The 21,158-nt window shown below is 38.9% G+C and overlaps 1 protein-coding gene across 1 annotated transcript; it reads right to left on the reverse strand.

The window, feature by feature from the left end:
- Window positions 1–5,095: 5,095 nt before the first annotated feature.
- On the reverse strand, window positions 5,096–20,383 carry LOC117334600 (coatomer subunit epsilon-like). The gene is made up of 11 exons (XM_033894296.1): window positions 20,213–20,383; window positions 19,033–19,196; window positions 18,701–18,803; window positions 18,520–18,569; window positions 17,950–18,003; window positions 17,713–17,794; window positions 15,238–15,393; window positions 8,637–8,705; window positions 7,652–7,726; window positions 7,332–7,416; window positions 5,096–5,524 (listed from the first exon to the last, which is right to left on the reverse strand). The coding sequence occupies exons 1-10, from the start codon at window positions 20,306–20,308 to the stop codon at window positions 7,363–7,365; spliced, it is 903 nt and encodes a 300-aa protein (XP_033750187.1). The 5' UTR covers window positions 20,309–20,383; the 3' UTR covers window positions 5,096–5,524; window positions 7,332–7,362.
- Between the last annotated feature and the right edge of the window lie 775 nt (window positions 20,384–21,158).

Genomic DNA, 21,158 nt, shown 5'->3' on the forward strand with positions numbered 1-21,158 from the left:
AATACAGCTCTGACAATGTATCGGGTCAATACAGCTCTGACAATGTATCGGGTCAATACAGATCTGACAATGTATCGGGTCAATACAGCTCTGTCAATGTATCGGGTCAATACAGCTCTGTCAATGTATCGGGTCAATACAGCTCTGTCAATGTATCGGGTCAATACAGCTCTGTCAATGTATCATGTCAATACAGCTCTGTCAATGTATCGGGTCAATACAGCTCTGTCAATGTATCATGTCAATACAGCTCTGTCAATATATCATGTCAATACAGCTCTGTCAATACATCGGGTCAATACAGCTCTGTCAATGTATCATGTCAATACAGCTCTGACAATGTATCATGTCAATACAGCCCTGTCAATGTATCATGTCAATACAGCTCTGTCAATATATCGGGTCAATACTGATCTGACAATATATCGGGTCAATACAGCTTTGTCAATATATCGGGTCAATACAGATCTGACAATGTATCGGGTCAATACAGCTTTGTCAATATATCGGGTCAATACAGATCTGACAATGTATCGGGTCAATACAGCTCTGTCAATATATCGGGTCAATACAGCTCTGTCAATATATCGGGTCAATACAGCCCTGTCAATGTATCATGTCAATACAGCTCTGACAATGTATCATGTCAATACAGCTCTGTCAATGTATCATGTCAATACAGCTCTGTCAATGTATCGGGTCAATACAGCTCTGTCAATGTATCATGTCAATACAGCTCTGTCAATATATCGGGTCAATACAGCTCTGTCAATGTATCGGGTCAATACAGCTCTGACAATGTATCGGGTCAATACAGATCTGACAATGTATCGGGTCAATACAGCTCTGACAATGTATCGGGTCAATACAGCTCTGACAATGTATCGGGTCAATACAGATCTGACAATGTATCGGGTCAATACAGCTCTGTCAATGTATCGGGTCAATACAGCTCTGTCAATGTATCGGGTCAATACAGCTCTGTCAATGTATCGGGTCAATACAGCTCTGTCAATGTATCATGTCAATACAGCTCTGTCAATGTATCGGGTCAATACAGCTCTGTCAATGTATCATGTCAATACAGCTCTGTCAATATATCATGTCAATACAGCTCTGTCAATACATCGGGTCAATACAGCTCTGTCAATGTATCATGTCAATACAGCTCTGACAATGTATCATGTCAATACAGCCCTGTCAATGTATCATGTCAATACAGCTCTGTCAATATATCGGGTCAATACAGATCTGACAATATATCGGGTCAATACAGCTTTGTCAATATATCGGGTCAATACAGATCTGACAATGTATCGGGTCAATGCAGCTTTGTCAATATATCGGGTCAATACAGATCTGACAATGTATCGGGTCAATACAGCTCTGTCAATATATCGGGTCAATACAGCCCTGTCAATGTATCATGTCAATACAGATCTGACAATGTATCGGGTCAATACAGATCTGACAATGTATCGGGTTAATACAGCTCTGACAATGTATCGGGTCAATACAGCTCTGTCAATGTATCGGGTCAATACAGCTCTGTCAATATATCGGGTCAATACAGCTCTGTCAATATATCGAGTCAATACAGCCCTGTCAATGTATCGACCCAATACAGCTTTGTCAATGTATCGGGTCAATACAGATCTGACAATGTATCGGGTCAATACAGCTCTGTCAATGTATCGGGTCAATACAGCTCTGTCAATATATCGAGTCAATACAGCCCTGTCAATGTATCGACCCAATACAGCTTTGTCAATGTATCGGGTCAATACAGATCTGACAATACATCGGGTCAATACAGCTCTGACAATACATCGGGTCAATACAGCTCTGTCAATGTATCGGGTCAATACAGCTCTGTCAATATATCGAGTCAATACAGCCCTGTCAATGTATCGACCCAATACAGCTTTGTCAATGTATCGGGTCAATACAGATCTGACAATGTATCGGGTCAATACAGCTCTGTCAATGTATCGGGTCAATACAGCTCTGTCAATGTATCGGGTCAATACAGCCCTGTCAATGTATCGGGTCAATACAGCTCTGACAATGTATAGACCCAATACAGCTCTGTCAATACATCGGGTCAATACAGCTCTGACAATGTATCGGGTCAATACAGCTCTGTCAATGTATCGGGTCAATACAGCTCTGACAATGTATCGGGTCAATACAGCCCTGTCAATGTATCGGGTCAATACAGCTCTGTCAATGTATCGGGTCAATACAGCTCTGACAATGTATCGGGTCAATACAGCTCTGACAATGTATCGGGTCAATACAGCTCTGTCAATGTATCGGGTCAATACAGCTCTGACAATGTATCGGGTCAATACAGCTCTGTCAATGTATCGGGTCAATACAGCTCTGACAATGTATCGGGTCAATACAGATCTGACAATGTATCGGGTCAATACAGCCCTGTCAATGTATCATGTCAATACAGCTCTGTCAATGTATCATGTCAATACAGCTCTGACAATGTATCATGTCAATACAGCTCTGTCAATGTATCATGTCAATACAGCTCTGTCAATGTATCGGGTCAATACAGCTCTGTCAATATATCGGGTCAATACAGCTCTGACAATGTATCATGTCAATACAGATCTGTCAATGTATCGGGTCAATACAGCTCTGTCAATGTATCATGTCAATACAGCTGTCAATGTATCATGTCAATACAGCTCTGTCAATGTATCGGGTCAATACAGATCTGTCAATGTATCATGTCAATACAGCTCTGACAATGTATCGGGTCAATACAGACCTGACAATGTATCATGTCAATACAGCTCTGACAATGTATCATGTCAATACAGATCTGACAATGTATCGGGTCAATACAGATCTGACAATGTATCATGTCAATACAGCTCTGACAATGTATCATGTCAATACAGCTCTGTCAATGTATCATGTCAATACAGCTCTGACAATGTATCATGTCAATACAGATCTGACAATGTATCATGTCAATACAGATCTGACAATGTATCATGTCAATACAGCTCTGTCAATGTATCATGTCAATACAGATCTGACAATGTATCATGTCAATACAGCTCTGTCAATGTATCGGGTCAATACAGCTCTGACAATGTATCATGTCAATACAGCTCTGACAATGTATCGGGTCAATACAGCTTTGTCAATGTATCGGGTCAATATAGCTCTGTCAATGTATCGGGTCAATACAGCTCTGTCAATGTATCGGGTCAATACAGCTCTGTCAATGTATCATGTCAATACAGCTCTGACAATGTATCGGGTCAATACAGCTCTGACAATGTATCGGGTCAATACAGATCTGTCAATGTATCGGGTCAATACAGATCTGACAATGTATCGGGTCAATACAGATCTGACAATGTATCGGGTCAATACAGCTCTGTCAATATATCGGGTCAATACAGCTCTGACAATGTATCATGTCAATACAGCTCTGTCAATGTATCGGGTCAATACAGCTCTGACAATGTATCGACCCAATACAGCTCTGACAATGTATCGGGTCAATACAACCCTGTCAATACATCGGGTCAATACAGCTCTGACAGTGTATCGGGTCAATACAGCTCTGTCAATGTATCGGGTTAATACAGCTCTGACAATGTATCGACCCAATACAGCTCTGACAATGTATCATGTCAATACAGCTCTGTCAATGTATCGGGTCAATACAGCTCTGACAATGTATCGACCCAATACAGCTCTGACAATGTATCGGGTCAATACAACCCTGTCAATACATCGGGTCAATACAGCTCTGACAGTGTATCGGGTCAATACAGCTCTGACAATGTATCGGGTCAATACAGCTCTGACAATGTATCGGGTCAATACAGCTCTGACAATGTATCGACCCAATACAGCTCTGACAATGTATCGGGTCAATACAACCCTGTCAATACATCGGGTCAATACAGCTCTGACAGTGTATCGGGTCAATACAGCTCTGTCAATGTATCGGGTTAATACAGCTCTGACAATGTATCGACCCAATACAGCTCTGACAATGTATCATGTCAATACAGCTCTGTCAATGTATCGGGTCAATACAGCTCTGACAATGTATCGACCCAATACAGCTCTGACAATGTATCGGGTCAATACAACCCTGTCAATACATCGGGTCAATACAGCTCTGACAGTGTATCGGGTCAATACAGCTCTGACAATGTATCGGGTCAATACAGCTCTGACAATGTATCGGGTCAATACAGCTCTGACAATGTATCGACCCAATACAGCTCTGACAATGTATCGGGTCAATACAACCCTGTCAATACATCGGGTCAATACAGCTCTGACAATGTATCATGTCAATACAGCTTTGACAATGTATCGGGTCAATACAGCTCTGTCAATGTATCGGGTCAATACAGCTCTGACAATATATCGGGGTCAATACAGCTCTGACAATGTATCATGTCAATACAGCTCTGACAATGTATCATGTCAATACAGCTCTGACAATGTATCATGTCAATACAGCTTTGACAATGTATCATGTCAATACAGCTCTGTCAATGTATCATGTCAATACAGCTCTGTCAATATATCGGGTCAATACAGCTCTGTCAATGTATCGGGTCAATACAGCTCTGTCAATATATCGGGTCAATACAGCTCTGACAATATATCGGGGTCAATACAGCTCTGACAATGTATCATGTCAATACAGCTTTGACAATGTATCGGGTCAATACAGATCTGACAATGTATCATGTCAATACAGATCTGACAATATATCGGCCCAATACAGCTCTGTCAATATATCGGGGTCAATACAGCTCTGACAATATATCATGTCAATACAGCTCTGACAATGTATCGGGTCAATACAGATCTGACAATATATCATGTCAATACAGCTCTGTCAATGTATCGGGTCAATACAGATCTGACAATGTATCGGGTCAATACAACTCTGTCAATGTATCATGTCAATACAGCTTTGACAATGTATCGGGTCAATACAGCTCTGTCAATGTATCGGGTCAATACAGCCCTGTCAAGGTATCTAAATCAATATTACACTTCGTGCTTCAAACAAACAACACACCCATTATAATTATGGTCATCACATATTTAATGAATACAACATTATAATATTATACACAATGACAGTGTTCTAATGAAATATCTGTTGTCCAACAACATGACTATTATAATCCGTCCTCATTATCCACCACTTCACAAACCCATTCTCCTCAGTCTAAATGATACAGGGAAGTCGTTTATTTTGCCTGTTTAGAACTTTATGCCAAAGTCTGACATTACTGAGAGAATTTAACAGTCGACCAACATGCTTTAAAATTGATATAAAAGGCCCAGTTCATCAACTCCTCATCTCACAGAAACAGACATATCTAAACTGGAAACTAAGTATCTCCAAATAGATCAATTTCTTTTTAGTCGTTCATTTGAGAATCTTCAATGTGCTGCACTTTGGATTTGGATATTTGCTCCTCAATATTTGTTAAGTTGCTCCCATGTATTCCTAAAATATAGGAAGAAAAACAAGTCTTTACTTACAAAAGTAGCCTTTGGACATTTATTGAGAAAATTTGGATAATTCCATATTTAAGAACTGTAAATTCTATTTTCAGTTAAATTAAAGAATCGAAGTTGTTATGATAAGTGAAGATGGTTCACATGTGTACTGTATTTGAAGGTGGTCCACATGTGTATTGAAGGTGGTCCACAAGTGTACTGTATTTGAAGGTGGTCCACACGTGTACTGTATTTGAAGTATTTGAAGGTGGTCCACACGTGTACTGTATTTGAAGTATTTGAAGGTGGTCCACACGTGTACTGTATTTGAAGGTGGTCCACATGTGTACTGTATTTGAAGTATTTGAAGGTGGTCCACACGTGTACTGTATTTGAAGGTGGTCCACATATGTACTGTATTTGAAGGTGGTCCACATGTGTACTGTATTTGAAGGTGGTCCACACGTTTACTGTATTTGAAGGTGGTCCACACGTGTACTGTATTTGAAGGTGGTCCACACGTTTACTGTATTTGAAGGTGGTCCACACGTGTAATGTATTTGAAGGTGGTCCACATGTGTACTGTATTTAAAGATGGTCCACATGTGTACTGTATTTGAAGGTGGTCCACAAGTGTACTGTATTTGAAGGTGGTCCACATGTGTACTGTATTTGAAGGTGGTCCACACGTGTACTGTATTTGAAGGTGGTCCACATGTGTACTGTATTTGAAGGTGGTCCACATGTGTACTGTATTTGAAGGTGGTCCACACGTGTAATGTATTTGAAGGTGGTCCACACGTGTACTGTATTTGAAGGTGATCCACATGTGTACTGTATTTGAAGGTGATCCACATGTGTACTGTATTTGAAGGTGATCCACATGTGTACTGTATTTGAAGGTGGTCCACAGGTGTACTGTATTTGAAGGTGGTCCACATGTGTACTGTATTTGAAGGTGATCCACATGTGTACTGTATTTGAAGGTGATCCACACGTGTAATGTATTTGAAGGTGGTCCACATGTGTACTGTATTTGAAGGTGATCCACATGTGTACTGTATTTGAAGGTGGTCCACACGTTTACTGTATTTGAAGGCGGTCCACACGTGTACTGTATTTGAAGGTGGTCCACATGTGTACTGTATTTGAAGGTGGTCCACATGTGTACTGTATTTGAAGGTGATCCACATGTGTACTGTATTTGAAGGTGGTCCACAAGTGTACTGTATTTGAAGGTGGTCCACACGTGTACTGTATTTGAAGGTGATCCACATGTGTACTGTATTTGAAGGTGGTCCACACGTGTACTGTATTTGAAGGTGGTCCACATGTGTACTGTATTTGAAGGTGGTCCACATGTGTACTGTATTTGAAGGTGGTCCACACGTTTACTGCATTTGAAGGTGGTCCACATGTGTAATGTATTTGAAGATGGTCCACAAGTGTACTGTATTTGAAGGTGATCCACAAGTGTAATGTATTTGAAGGTGATCCACATGTGTACTGTATTTGAAAGTGGTCCACATGTGTAATGTATTTGAAGTATTTGAAGGTGGTCCACACGTGTAATGTATTTGAAGTATTTGAAGGTGGTCCACATGTGTAATGTATTTGAAGTATTTGAAGGTGGTCCACATGTGTAATGTATTTGAAGTATTTGAAGGTGGTCCACATGTGTAATGTATTTGAAGGTGGTCCACATGTGTAATGTATTTGAAGGTGGTCCACATGTGTAATGTATTTGAAGGTGGTCCACACGTTTACTGTATTTTACTATCTCGGAATGTGTCGGTATGTTATAAGGCTCTTACCTTTCTCTAATTAACAAGTCACCAAAAGTGGCTAGGACGCAACAGTTGCTGAGTAATTCCTTGATATTCTTTCAAATTCACTTTCCTGCATAACAAGAAATAAAATGTCTAAACTATCTTTCAGCCAATTATAATGTACACAGCAAGATTATGGTACAGATATTCAAATTCTCTATTTTACTGGAATAAATTACTCAATGATAAAAAATGTACTGCTGCAATATCTGTAAAGGAGAAAAAAGTTGGTAAAATCTGTTCCAAATTTTCATTTGAAGACACTCATTTTAACCTTTACACCTCAACTTAGAAAACATTCTCACCTTGTGTAGATAATCTTTAACAAAGGGATGACTTCGATTGGAATCCTTCAGCTGGGAAATGTATCTGTTGCTTACCTGAAAAATCATTTAAAAATTTGTAAAATAGCAAAATATTGTTTAGGACAGCAATAATACACCATTAAAATACATCAGTAATAGAAACGATCGACTTGTCTTCTATATAAACATATAGATATACATCTACCTGTGTGTGTTAATTAAACATATAGATATATCTACCTGTATGTGTTAATTAAACATATAGATATATATCTACCTATATGTGTTAATTAAACATAGATTTATCTACCTGTATGTGTTAATTAAACACATAGATTTATCTACCTGTATGTGTTAATTATGTAGATATATATACCTGTGTGTGTTAATTAAACATATACAATGTAGATATATCTACCTGTATGTGTCAATTAAACATAGATATATCTACCTGTGTGTGTTAATTATGTAGATATATCTACCTGTGTGTGTTAATTATGTAGATATATCTACCTGTGTGTGTTATTAATTAAACATATAGATATATCTACCTGTGTGTTAATTAAACATATAGATATATCTACCTGTATGTGTTAATAATGTAGATATATCTACCTGTGTGTGTTAATTATGTAGATATATCTACCTGTGTGTGTTTATTATGTAGATATATCTACCTGTGTGTGTTTATTATGTAGATATATCTACCTGTATAAAGTCTTTGTTAGATTATCGACAAACAAACACTGTAGTAGTTTTGCTATACCTGTAACACTTCTGTAACAGACGTCACTACTTCCAATTGACAACAGATAGAAAGTGGAAAGTAATTTGAAGTGTGATTTAAACATTTTCTGGAAGATGTTGCAGCTGGTTCTTTGATAACACAAAAATCTGGTTATAAGATAGACTGACAGAGGGATAGACAGACAGATTGACAGATGAGAACTTTCACTCGTATTTTATATTTCAGCCAAAAACTTACCTCCGGAGCTTTGCCCAGGTGTTGTGACAATATAATCATGTTCACAAGCGTCTCAGCATTATTGGAATCCTGAAATAAAATCTTTCTTTTATCAAAACATTCGAACTAACAAAAATATACCGTTCTTTCATGAGTTGAACATCAATAGTCAGAGTACTGTGAGTTAAAGGTAATGTTTGTACAATCTTTTGAAAACTGAAGATTGTATTCATTCTAATCTAGATAAATGGTTTATGCTTATTTAACAAAACAGGAAATTAAAGTGTTTAAAACATTTGAACAAATGATGAAGTGATAGGAACTGTAAGTTTTGTTCACAATCAAGTATTCAAGCCTCCTGGAGTACTGACTCTGTACCATCAAACTTACCCTATCTATAGCCTCCTGGAGTACTGACTCTGTACCATCAAACTTACCCTATCTATAGCCTCCTGGAGTACTGACTCTGTACCATCAAACTTACCCTATCTATAGCCTCCTGGAGTACTGACTCTGTACCATCAAACTTACCCTATCTATAGCCTCCTGGAGTACTGACTCTGTACCATCAAACTTACCCTATCTATAGCCTCCTGGAGTACTGACTCTGTACCATCAAACTTACCCTATCTATAACCTCCTGGAGTACTGACTCTGTACCATCAAACTTACCCTATCTATAGCCTCCTGGAGTACTGACTCTGTACCATCAAACTTACCCTATCTATAGCCTCCTGGAGTACTGACTCTATCATCAAACTTACCCTATCTATAGCCTCCTGGAGTACTGACTCTGTACCATCAAACTTACTCTATCTATAACCTCCTGGAGTACTGACTCTGTACCATCAAACTTACCCTATCTATAGCCTCCTGGAGTACTGACTCTGTACCATCAAACTTACCCTATCTATAGCCTCCTGGAGTACTGACTCTGTACCATCAAACTTACCCTATCTATAGCCTCCTGGAGTACTGACTCTGTACCATCAAACTTACCCTATATATAGCCTCCTGGAGTACTGACTCTGTACCATCAAACTTACCCTATCTATAGCCTCCTGGAGTACTGACTCTGTACCATCAAACTTACCCTATCTATAGCCTCCTGGAGTACTGACTCTACCATCAAACTTACCCTATCTATAGCCTCCTGGAGTACTGACTCTGTACCATCAAACTTACCCTATCTATAGCCTCCTGGAGTACCGACTCTGTACCATCAAACTTACCCTATCTATAGCCTCCTGGAGTACTGACTCTGTACCATCAAACTTACCCTATCTATAGCCTCCTGGAGTACCGACTCTGTACCATCAAACTTACCCTATCTATAGCCTCCTGGAGTACTGACTCTGTACCATCAAACTTACCCTATCTATAGCCTCCTGGAGTACTGACTCTGTACCATCAAACTTACCCTATCTATAGCCTCCTGGAGTACTGACTCTGTACCATCAAACTTACCCTATCTATAGCCTCCTGGAGTACTGACTCTGTACCATCAAACTTACCCTATCTATAGCCTCCTGGAGTACTGACTCTGTACCATCAAACTTACTCTATCTATAACCTCCTGGAGTACTGACTCTGTACCATCAAACTTACCCTATCTATAGCCTCCTGGAGTACTGACTCTGTACCATCAAACTTACTCTATCTATAACCTCCTGGAGTACTGACTCTGTACCATCAAACTTACCCTATCTATAGCCTCCTGGAGTACCGACTCTGTACCATCAAACTTACCCTATCTATAGCCTCCTGGAGTACTGACTCTATCATCAAACTTACCCTATCTATAGCCTCCTGGAGTACTGACTCTGTACCATCAAACTTACCCTATATATAGCCTCCTGGAGTACTGACTCTGTACCATCAAACTTACCCTATCTATAACCTCCTGGAGTACTGACTCTGTACCATCAAACTTACCCTATCTATAGCCTCCTGGAGTACTGACTCTGTACCATCAAACTTACCCTATCTATAGCCTCCTGGAGTACTGACTCTGTACCATCAAACTTACCCTATCTATAGCCTCCTGGAGTACTGACTCTGTACCATCAAACTTACCCTATCTATAGCCTCCTGGAGTACTGACTCTGTACCATCAAACTTACCCTATCTATAGCCTCCTGGAGTACTGACTCTGTACCATCAAACTTACCCTATCTATAGCCTCCTGGAGTACTGACTCTGTACCATCAAACTTACCCTATCTATAGCCTCCTGGAGTACTGACTCTGTACCATCAAACTTACTCTATCTATAACCTCCTGGAGTACTGACTCTGTACCATCAAACTTACCCTATCTATAGCCTCCTGGAGTACTGACTCTGTACATCAAACTTACTCTATCTATAACCTCCTGGAGTACTGACTCTGTACCATCAAACTTACTCTATCTATAACCTCCTGGAGTACTGACTCTGTACCATCAAACTGACCCTATCTATAGCCTCCTGGAGTACTGACTCTGTACCATCAAACTTACCCTATCTATAGCCTCCTGGAGTACTGACTCTGTACCATCAAACTTACCCTATCTATAGCCTCCTGGAGTACTGACTCTGTACCATCAAACTTACCCTATCTATAGCCTCCTGGAGTACTGACTCTGTACCATCAAACTTACCCTATCTATAGCCTCCTGGAGTACTGACTCTGTACCATCAAACTTACCCTATCTATAGCCTCCTGGAGTACCGACTCTGTACCATCAAACTTACCCTATCTATAGCCTCCTGGAGTACCGACTCTGTACCATCAAACTTACCCTATCTATAGCCTCCTGGAGTACTGACTCTGTACCATCAAACTTACCCTATCTATAGCCTCCTGGAGTACTGACTCTGTACCATCAAACTTACCCTATCTATAGCCTCCTGGAGTACTGACTCTGTACCATCAAACTTACCCTATCTATAGCCTCCTGGAGTACTGACTCTGTACCATCAAACTTACCCTATCTATAGCCTCCTGGAGTACTGACTCTGTACCATCAAACTTACTCTATCTATAACCTCCTGGAGTACTGACTCTGTACCATCAAACTTACCCTATCTATAGCCTCCTGGAGTACTGACTCTGTACCATCAAACTTACCCTATCTATAGCCTCCTGGAGTACCGACTCTGTACCATCAAACTTACCCTATCTATAGCCTCCTGGAGTACTGACTCTATCATCAAACTTACCCTATCTATAGCCTCCTGGAGTACTGACTCTGTACCATCAAACTTACCCTATCTATAGCCTCCTGGAGTACTGACTCTGTACCATCAAACTTACCCTATCTATAACCTCCTGGAGTACTGACTCTGTACCATCAAACTTACCCTATCTATAGCCTCCTGGAGTACTGACTCTGTACCATCAAACTTACCCTATCTATAGCCTCCTGGAGTACTGACTCTATCATCAAACTTACCCTATCTATAGCCTCCTGGAGTACTGACTCTGTACCATCAAACTTACCCTATATATAGCCTCCTGGAGTACTGACTCTATCATCAAACTTACCCTATCTATAGCCTCCTGGAGTACTGACTCTGTACCATCAAACTTACCCTATCTATAGCCTCCTGGAGTACCGACTCTGTACCATCAAACTTACCCTATCTATAGCCTCCTGGAGTACTGACTCTGTACCATCAAACTTACCCTATCTATAGCCTCCTGGAGTACTGACTCTGTACCATCAAACTTACCCTATCTATAGCCTCCTGGAGTACTGACTCTGTACCATCAAACTTACCCTATCTATAGCCTCCTGGAGTACTGACTCTGTACCATCAAACTTACCCTATCTATAGCCTCCTGGAGTACTGACTCTGTACCATCAAACTTACTCTATCTATAACCTCCTGGAGTACTGACTCTGTACCATCAAACTTACCCTATCTATAGCCTCCTGGAGTACTGACTCTGTACCATCAAACTTACTCTATCTATAACCTCCTGGAGTACTGACTCTGTACCATCAAACTTACCCTATCTATAGCCTCCTGGAGTACCGACTCTGTACCATCAAACTTACCCTATCTATAGCCTCCTGGAGTACTGACTCTATCATCAAACTTACCCTATCTATAGCCTCCTGGAGTACTGACTCTGTACCATCAAACTTACCCTATCTATAGCCTCCTGGAGTACTGACTCTGTACCATCAAACTTACCCTATCTATAACCTCCTGGAGTACTGACTCTGTACCATCAAACTTACCCTATCTATAGCCTCCTGGAGTACTGACTCTGTACCATCAAACTTACCCTATCTATAGCCTCCTGGAGTACTGACTCTGTACCATCAAACTTACCCTATCTATAGCCTCCTGGAGTACTGACTCTGTACCATCAAACTTACCCTATCTATAGCCTCCTGGAGTACTGACTCTGTACCATCAAACTTACCCTATCTATAGCCTCCTGGAGTACTGACTCTGTACCATCAAACTTACCCTATCTATAGCCTCCTGGAGTACTGACTCTGTACCATCAAACTTACCCTATCTATAGCCTCCTGGAGTACTGACTCTGTACCATCAAACTTACTCTATCTATAACCTCCTGGAGTACTGACTCTGTACCATCAAACTTACCCTATCTATAGCCTCCTGGAGTACTGACTCTGTACATCAAACTTACTCTATCTATAACCTCCTGGAGTACTGACTCTGTACCATCAAACTTACTCTATCTATAACCTCCTGGAGTACTGACTCTGTACCATCAAACTGACCCTATCTATAGCCTCCTGGAGTACTGACTCTGTACCATCAAACTTACCCTATCTATAGCCTCCTGGAGTACTGACTCTGTACCATCAAACTTACCCTATCTATAGCCTCCTGGAGTACTGACTCTGTACCATCAAACTTACCCTATCTATAGCCTCCTGGAGTACTGACTCTGTACCATCAAACTTACCCTATCTATAGCCTCCTGGAGTACTGACTCTGTACCATCAAACTTACCCTATCTATAGCCTCCTGGAGTACCGACTCTGTACCATCAAACTTACCCTATCTATAGCCTCCTGGAGTACCGACTCTGTACCATCAAACTTACCCTATCTATAGCCTCCTGGAGTACTGACTCTGTACCATCAAACTTACCCTATCTATAGCCTCCTGGAGTACTGACTCTGTACCATCAAACTTACCCTATCTATAGCCTCCTGGAGTACTGACTCTGTACCATCAAACTTACCCTATCTATAGCCTCCTGGAGTACTGACTCTGTACCATCAAACTTACCCTATCTATAGCCTCCTGGAGTACTGACTCTGTACCATCAAACTTACTCTATCTATAACCTCCTGGAGTACTGACTCTGTACCATCAAACTTACCCTATCTATAGCCTCCTGGAGTACTGACTCTGTACCATCAAACTTACCCTATCTATAGCCTCCTGGAGTACCGACTCTGTACCATCAAACTTACCCTATCTATAGCCTCCTGGAGTACTGACTCTATCATCAAACTTACCCTATCTATAGCCTCCTGGAGTACTGACTCTGTACCATCAAACTTACCCTATCTATAGCCTCCTGGAGTACTGACTCTGTACCATCAAACTTACCCTATCTATAACCTCCTGGAGTACTGACTCTGTACCATCAAACTTACCCTATCTATAGCCTCCTGGAGTACTGACTCTGTACCATCAAACTTACCCTATCTATAGCCTCCTGGAGTACTGACTCTGTACCATCAAACTTACCCTATCTATAGCCTCCTGGAGTACTGACTCTGTACCATCAAACTTACCCTATCTATAGCCTCCTGGAGTACTGACTCTGTACCATCAAACTTACCCTATCTATAGCCTCCTGGAGTACTGACTCTGTACCATCAAACTTACCCTATCTATAGCCTCCTGGAGTACTGACTCTGTACCATCAAACTTACCCTATCTATAGCCTCCTGGAGTACTGACTCTGTACCATCAAACTTACTCTATCTATAACCTCCTGGAGTACTGACTCTGTACCATCAAACTTACCCTATCTATAGCCTCCTGGAGTACTGACTCTGTACATCAAACTTACTCTATCTATAACCTCCTGGAGTACTGACTCTGTACCATCAAACTTACTCTATCTATAACCTCCTGGAGTACTGACTCTGTACCATCAAACTGACCCTATCTATAGCCTCCTGGAGTACTGACTCTGTACCATCAAACTTACCCTATCTATAGCCTCCTGGAGTACTGACTCTGTACCATCAAACTTACCCTATCTATAGCCTCCTGGAGTACTGACTCTGTACCATCAAACTTACCCTATCTATAGCCTCCTGGAGTACTGACTCTGTACCATCAAACTTACCCTATCTATAGCCTCCTGGAGTACCGACTCTGTACCATCAAACTTACCCTATCTATAGCCTCCTGGAGTACTGACTCTGTACCATCAAACTTACCCTATCTATAGCCTCCTGGAGTACTGACTCTGTACCATCAAACTTACCCTATCTATAGCCTCCTGGAGTACTGACTCTGTACCATCAAACTTACCCTATCTATAGCCTCCTGGAGTACTGACTCTGTACCATCAAACTTACCCTATCTATAGCCTCCTGGAGTACTGACTCTGTACCATCAAACTTACCCTATCTATAGCCTCCTGGAGTACTGACTCTGCATCATCAAACTTGCTCTGCCCCATGTAGGACGCTGCCTGACCGTTGAGTAAGAGTGGGGTAGGAGAGTGCTTGTCAGCTAGCTCTTGGAATATGTAGTATGCGTCCTGGAATTTCTCACCTCCCTGCATCAGAAATATAGATTGGTTTGTGTAAATATGAAATCTTCATTAGCCGTTTTACTGACAATAAGAGGTATCTCCCTTTATCATCAGATGGGATCTCTATATGTAACGAAAGCATTCCTGAAATTGTTTTCATAACAAAGAAAGGACATTTGAACATAAACTAAAATTCAGCCTCATTAATAATCAACATGAGATATATTCCCATAAATCAACTTCTAGATTAAATGATTTAAAGATAATTTTCAAAAGCCTATCACAAAAAGCCTTTCAAAATATTTAACATCTTTGATACCTGTAGAATGGGTCAATGTTACTCATTTGAGCATTAATGGATCAAGGTTACTGATTTGAGCATTAAAGGGTCAAGGTTACTGATTTGAGCATTAATGGGTCAAGGTTACTCATTTGACGATTAATGGGTCAAGGTTACTCATTTGACCATTAATGGGTCAAAGTTACTCATTTAAGTATGCTCAATAACCATCATGGGAACTTCATGTTAATTGAGTAAAATAACAGCTTTATTAACTTTGGTTTTTTGATAGAAAACGAGTTCAGCTTAGCCCAGGACAAAATTTAAAATTACGACTGTAAAAACATCAATAATGTTCAATACTTACAACAGCTAACATCAATAATGTTCAGTACTTACAACAGCTAACATCGATAATATTCAGTACTTACAACAGCTAACATCGATAATATTCAGTACTTACAACAGCTAACATCGATAATATTCAGTACTTACAACAGCTAACATCGATAATATTCAATACTTACAACAGCTAACATCAAAAATGTTCAGTACTTACAACAGCTAACATCGATAATATTCAGTACTTACAACAGCTAACATCGATAATATTCAGTACTTACAACAGCTAACATCAATAATATTCAGTACTTACAACAGCTAACATCGATAATATTCAGTACTTACAACAGCTAACATCGATAATATTCAGTACTTACAACAGCTAACATCGATAATATTCAGTACTTACAACAGCTAACATCGATAATATTCAGTACTTACAACAGCTAACATCGATAATATTCAGTACTTACAACAGCTAACATCAATAATATTCAGTACTTACAACAGCTAACATCGATAATATTCAGTACTTACAACAGCTAACATCAATAATATTCAGTACTTACAACAGCTAACATCGATAATATTCAGTACTTACAACAGCTAACATCGATAATATTCAGTACTTACAACAGCTAACATCGATAATATTCAGTACTTACAACAGCTAACATCGATAATATTCAGTACTTACAACAGCTAACATCGATAATATTCAGTACTTACAACAGCTAACATCAATAATATTCAGTACTTACAACAGCTAACATCAATAATATTCAGTACTTACAACAGCTAACATCGATAATATTCAGTACTTACAACAGCTAACATCAATAATATTCAGTACTTACAACAGCTAACATCAATAATATTCAGTACTTACAACAGCTAACATCGATAATATTCAGTACTTACAACAGCTAACATCGATAATATTCAGTACTTACAACAGCTAACATCAATAATATTCAGTACTTACAACAGCTAACATCGATAATATTCAGTACTTACAACAGCTAACATCGATAATATTCAGTACTTACAACAGCTAACATCGATAATATTCAGTACTTACAACAGCTAACATCAATAATATTCAGTACTTACAACAGCTAACATCGATAATATTCAGTACTTACAACAGCTAACATCGATAATATTCAGTACTTACAACAGCTAACATCGATAATATTCAGTACTTACAACAGCTAACATCGATAATATTCAGTACTTACAACAGCTAACATCGATAATATTCAGTACTTACAACAGCTAACATCAATAATATTCAGTACTTACAACAGCTAACATCGATAATATTCAGTACTTACAACAGCTAACATCAATAATATTCAGTACTTACAACAGCTAACATCAATAATATTCAGTACTTACAACAGCTAACATCAATAATATTCAGTACTTACAACAGCTAACATCAATAATATTCAGTACTTACAACAGCTAACATCAATAATATTCAGTACTTACAACAGCTAACATCGATAATATTCAGTACTTACAACAGCTAACATCGATAATATTCAGTACTTACAACAGCTAACATCGATAATATTCAGTACTTACAACAGCTAACATCGATAATATTCAGTACTTACAACAGCTAACATCAATAATATTCAGTACTTACAACAGCTAACATCAATAATATTCAGTACTTACAACAGCTAACATCAATAATATTCAGTACTTACAACAGCTAAATTGAACCAAGCTTGTGCTAGCTGGAACAACACACTATCTTCATCAACTTCCTGCATTCTTTTGAGTTCTTTTCTAAAAGTAAATGAAATCACAAATAAAATCAAAATCACTGGTATCCAAAGTAAAATCAATTATCAACATTACCAAGTGTAATGGAGAGTTAGTAATTATAAGACTACTGTAAAATGTATGTAGAAAGTATTCAAACAAACTAATATAAGACTTACCTTGCTAGATCTACCCGGTCCAGCTTCAGAAGAATTTGTATTGTTAGTGCCAGGCTGTACAACAGACAAAAGGAAGGCATCAGAAAGATACAAAATCAAGTATCAGAATTTTTTATTACAGTTAAACTCGTCTCTGTTGGATTAGAATGGGATACCCAGGGGTCTTGTTAGTCAGGATTCCAAGTAAATAATTTTTTTTTTTAATTTTATTTTTTTCACAGCAATGAAATATTATCTACATATTTAGTATGTACTTTGATGTTTTCACTAATTTCCAAAAGTCAAATTCATTATAAGGTTAAAAATTCTTTTCATCTTATGGTAAATGATCAATTGATATGAAAACTGTTCTCTAGTACAAAACATACAGCAAATTTCCCCCCCAAAAATACACTTTTTATTGAATCCAAGATGATGGTGCTAGATGGAGTTCATTGCAGGAAGATTTAGTTTTTTATTCATTAATAAGCATATCTTCCTCATTTTTGGCACTAGCCCACTGTCTTATTGAGAATATAAACATCAGCAGAAAAAATAACATCAAAATTTCTAAATTATCAGATTCCTTACCATTCCAAGTTGTCTGACTGGTGAAGTGTACGAAGGGCAGAATCATAATTCTGTCAACAGAAAAAGAAACATTTTAACACCTATCTGTATATATGTACATCAGTAATAACTTAATATTTCAAATGATATCCAATATTGATAAGCTACAAGATGTGTTGTGGGATAGTAATCATTGTCTGACCTGTTCATGGTAGTATATAGAGGCAGCCATCACCAGAAAGGTACTGTTGCTGACATCAAAGCTTCCGCTCATCTTTGAATCAAGATCACGCACCAGTGAATCTCTAAAAATAGAAACAGTCGTAGTTCAGTTAATTGATGGTGGACATGTGTCGTTAATGTACCTGTTTTAGCTGTTAACCTAAACGTCCTAGCTCTAAAAGACATGCTGCACAAGTTGTATTTTGATTAGATATAAATATGTCTCCAATTCACACAAAAGAGATATATATATAAATCACAGAAACATCTTTAATGGTAATTTGTACAACAACGTGAAAATAACAAGTTTACCGTTTTGATTCATTTGAAAGGTAGTCAGCATACATCCTGACTGCCTGAAGCTCATCTGGACTAGCAGAGCTGATTTCATCCAAACATACTCCATATTTCTTCTGCGACAAGTAGGCACGGTACATCAGCACATCTCGCTGGATCTTTGTCTCCTGGTTTGAAGACTGAAATTATATCAAGAATGAAGTACATACGCAAATGTATACTACAAACTGTATTACCCGGTATTAACATCCAAAGCTTTCTATGAATGTTTTATCCCTTACATATATATAAATCAGCCTTTTAAATATTTGATTTGGGCCGACTATAACTTCAGAACTCCTGAGTGAAAAGTAGGAAAAGCCTGCCCTCGAGTCTACACTTTAACGTATGCTTTCAACTATTCAATACTGGCCTGTCAATGTGTAAGAAAACATACATATAATCAAAATATGGATCATTTTTCGACACATCTGACCTTACACGCATACATGTTAACGTACATAAACAGCTCAATCCACTCATTTTATAATTCAATTCCAAGTTTTTAAACATTTCTATGTTTTTAATGTGAATTATGTAATTAAAGTCTCATGAAAAACTATTTTCAGCATTACCCGTGACCCGTGACCTGTGTCATGTGAGATCTTGTCAGGTCACTTCATTACAATGGCTGCTAAATGATCAGAAACGCACTGTTTTAGGGACAAATTTGATACCTTTTACCCACATTGTCGCAGATGTCAATGATTTTTTTTAAAATTACTGCATAAGGAATCATGTCCGTCTTCGAAAACCATGAATCTTTCAGATAATAATATAAACATTCATGAACATTTCCCCCTTTCTTTCTCCTTATGTATAGCATACCCCTCACCAGTGAGTACATGGAGTGAGAAAATAGAAAGCTCAAGGAAATTTCAGAGTACAGCTGTAGCCTCATCTGGGAAAACGGGGTAATTTCTAATTACGTTTCTTTTGATAGTATATCTTATAGAGAGTACATTACTTTCCCACATTACTGATAATGGACAGTCGTTTGGTTCAACCTTCCAAAATAGAGGCCGTTGGTTTTATTATCTGGTGTTATCGTGCCGATTGTTACACGCAAAGTTTCTGGAGTAGAATGGGGAGAACATGGGACCAGTACTTGGATCCCGTACGTCGTTTCATAACTAGTATTCCAAAAGGATTTTACCTTTAATTTGTGTGACTCATTGATACAGTGCTGATAATCTCCAGTAAAGAAAGCTGTCCTGATCTCAAAAAGTTCGTCTACGTTGTCGTGAGCCATTTTCGGTCTTCCAAACTGTCAGCGACGTGTAAAGGCGGTCGAGGTCTTCAAAATGCTTGAGCCGCAAGAAAGAATAATCAAGCACTTGCAAGATACTGATCAAGGTTTTATCCGATGCGTTCGATTAGGCAAATCATAGGATGTATTAAGGAAACATGTAATGCGATATCGCTGCACCATATATCAGGTATCAGTTGGTGTTTCGATAATTAAACGAAGGGATTTGTGATGCATAGTATATGGCCATTCATTTTCCTATCTCATGAAAAATTCCTTAAGATATTACAAACGGGATCAGTTTCATCAATATTCGTTAACCTAATACGATTTAATACGATTTAATACGATAAATAATGGACGCAGGCTGTAAGCCTCTATGTCCATATCAATTGATATTACAATGTTTACAATGTGATATACATCTGGTGTGCAATGAGTTAATTTGTCCTTTTTCATATATATACACAAGTTATTTGTTGGTATTATCCCAGTGATTGTCCAGTGCAATTTCAAACTGTTTAACCTCCTCGGCATCTATAACATGTTGTGGCAAATTGTTCCAAACATCTACTACCCTGAAGCTGAAAAAGTTTTTTCTTATGTCTACGTTACATCGTTTTTTGAATATTTTGTGCGAGTGTCCCCTTGTCCTGCTGGTGGTGTCCATTTGGAACATATTTGTTGTGACTCGCTCGTCATAAATATTCTTCACGATTTTAAAGACGTTGATTAGGTCACCTCTATTCCTTCGGTGTTCTAAGGTTGGCAGTTTCAGTCTCTGCAAGCGTTCCGGGTACGACAAGTTTTTAAAACCAGGTATGAGTTTTGTGGCCCTCCTCTGGACGTTCTC

Source organism: Pecten maximus, chromosome 9, assembly GCF_902652985.1.
Source record: "Pecten maximus chromosome 9, xPecMax1.1, whole genome shotgun sequence".
Classification (NCBI taxonomy): domain Eukaryota; kingdom Metazoa; phylum Mollusca; class Bivalvia; order Pectinida; family Pectinidae; genus Pecten; species Pecten maximus.

Excerpts from the sequence above, each read along its gene's own strand:
- LOC117334600 (XM_033894296.1), bottom strand. The coding sequence starts at position 20,308 with ATGGCTCACGACAACGTAGACGAACTTTTTGAGATCAGGACAGCTTTC. Across the intron at positions 19,197-20,212 it reads ATGAGTCACACAAATTAAAG|TCTTCAAACCAGGAGACAAA; the intron begins GTAAAATCCTTT and ends ATATAATTTCAG. Across the intron at positions 7,727-8,636 it reads ACCTGGGCAAAGCTCCGGAG|GTAAGCAACAGATACATTTC; the intron begins GTAAGTTTTTGG and ends ATGATTTTTCAG.